General features: G+C 39.3%; 1 protein-coding gene across 1 annotated transcript in view; it reads left to right on the top strand.

The window, feature by feature from the left end:
• The first annotated feature begins 220 nt into the window (after positions 1-220).
• PSMA2 (proteasome (prosome, macropain) subunit, alpha type, 2) overlaps positions 221-2,249 on the top strand; it is a 4,101-nt gene continuing 2,072 nt past the window's right edge. Inside the window, exons 1-4 of the mRNA XM_010023418.1 lie at positions 221-299; positions 928-1,060; positions 1,436-1,558; positions 2,095-2,176. Of these exons, the coding sequence (XP_010021720.1) occupies positions 1,044-1,060; positions 1,436-1,558; positions 2,095-2,176 (222 nt within the window). The 5' untranslated portion in view covers positions 221-299; positions 928-1,043. The remainder of the gene's footprint in view (positions 300-927; positions 1,061-1,435; positions 1,559-2,094; positions 2,177-2,249) is intronic.

Genomic DNA, 2,249 nt, shown 5'->3' with positions numbered 1-2,249 from the left:
ATGCCACTTCAGTAGAAACTCATGGCACTCTGTGAAGATTTTTCCCACTGAGTGGAAAACTTGGTTAAATTTGTATAAAATTGGGGAATCGACTTGTCCTCCTTCAACCTGCATCCCTGTCACTGCTCCCTATCCGAGACATGTCACAAATCAAGACTGTTGTAAGAAAGATTTGAGCATATCAGAATCCTGTTAGGCTTACTTTTGTATTTTCCTTTGTAGTCCTTCTGGAAAGCTTGTTCAGATTGAATATGCTTTGGCTGCAGTGGCTGCAGGAGCTCCATCAGTTGGGATTAAAGGTATGTTCAGAAAATAACTAATTAATTCACTTAATTCTTCAGTGAAGAGTTAAGGATTTGTGAGTGCTACTTGAAAAAATCAAGTACTTTGGCCTATGTACTGGGCCTTTTTCATCTCATGTTCTGTTACATATTTTGGTTTTCTTCCAGGGGATTTTCACATGTTTCAGTGGGTTTAATATTTCCTATGTTTTTTTTCTGCAACTCAATTATTTTTCTAAAGAAGGAAGGGAGCATGGAGCTCCATGCTAGGAGAAGGTTGCTTGAGTGATTGTGAAGACACTCAGCTGGTAGAAGCAGACATGTCTTTGTTTGAGTGTCTCTTAATTAAGCAAGCTGTGTGTCCAGATATATTTAAATATCACAAAGTTACTTGAAGTGCTCAATTAATAATGTGCTTCAGAATCTTTAGAATGGCATTATGGAAGCTGTAAGTATTTCAAATGAGAAATGATGTGTTGGGTGGATACATCAAAGTATCTCTGTTTAACATGACTGTAAACATGAAGGAGTTTAAAAAAAGGGAGGACCACAATTCTTTGCAATCCAATAAGCTTGTTCAGTGTTCTGACTGCTTTCCGTAATTTCACTTTAATATTAAGAAACTCAAGATCTTGTTCCTTTCCAGCTGCAAATGGAGTGGTGTTGGCAACTGAGAAGAAGCAGAAATCCATTCTGTATGATGAAAGGAGTGTCCACAAAGTAGAACCAATTACCAAACATATAGGTTTAGTGTACAGCGGTATGGGTCCAGATTACAGGTATGAAACCTCTGTTTGGTTACCGTCTAGATGCAATTAGCTGTTTCTTTCTAAGTGTATGGCATAATATTATATTGTATTGCACTGTATCTGAAATTCACTTTAAGTTTTTCTTAATATTCAATATCTTGTCAAATAACCCTCTCTTTAAAGAATGAGTAGGGAATGAACAGCAGTGTACTTCAACTTTAGTTCAAGTATTTCAGAGATTACTCAGTTGGTAAAGATAACCCATCACAGTCTGTGTTTTGTTACGCTGGTGTTACGCCAGGTGTATACAACTCCTTAGCAGAGTATTTTTTAGGAGTTTTCTGGTTCTAGTTGTAATAACTAGTTGGAATGTCTTTGACATACTAATTTTGTCTTTGTTTTTAGAGTACTTGTGCACAGAGCTCGGAAGCTGGCCCAGCAATACTACTTGGTTTATCATGAGCCCATCCCAACAGCTCAGCTAGTACAGAGAATTGCTTCTGTGATGCAGGAATACACACAATCCGGGTATGACTTATTTTTGAAGTTGCTTAGAAAGGTTTTGTTTAAGGAATAAACAACATCTTTTCTGCTGAGATTTTCTCAGTGTTCAAGGCCAAGCTGGATGGGGCTTGGAGCAACCTGCTCTAGTGGAAGGTGTCCCTGCCCATGGCGGGGGGTTGGAACTGGATGAGCTTTAAGGTCCTTTCCAATCCAAAACGTTCTATGGTTCTATGATAATAACAACTACCTGGTGATGCAATTTTCTGTGTGTCAAAAAGGCGGATGAAACCATCTGCACTGGGGAATGTCCACAGAAAGTAGGCCAGCGGCAGGAGCACTAACTGGCAGTGGGTGAGGTGGGGTCATCTTGCAAACAAACGTGTAAGACAAGGCAGCATACTTTTGGTCTTGTATTGTTGCTTGACTAGTCACTCCTGATCACAGCTCTGGGCTGGTGGGAAGCGTCTGGGGGAAGGTTAACACATCCCAAATAATTCAGTCACCTTTGTTTTTCACTGAATAAATTTTGTATATCAACTGTGGGTTTGTTTGTGTTTTAGTGGTGTTCGTCCATTTGGAGTATCACTGCTAATATGTGGCTGGAATGAAGGGCGGCCCTATTTATTTCAGTCAGATCCATCTGTAAGTATCTTACATCTGTAAATCCCACTGCTTTTATAAAACATTTAAAACTTGTGTGCTGTGATGAGAAGAA

This window comes from Nestor notabilis, unplaced genomic scaffold (assembly GCF_000696875.1).
Source record: "Nestor notabilis isolate BGI_N333 unplaced genomic scaffold, ASM69687v1 scaffold34181, whole genome shotgun sequence".
Lineage (NCBI taxonomy): Eukaryota > Metazoa > Chordata > Aves > Psittaciformes > Psittacidae > Nestor > Nestor notabilis.
This window is presented reverse-complemented; position numbering and strand designations above follow the sequence as displayed.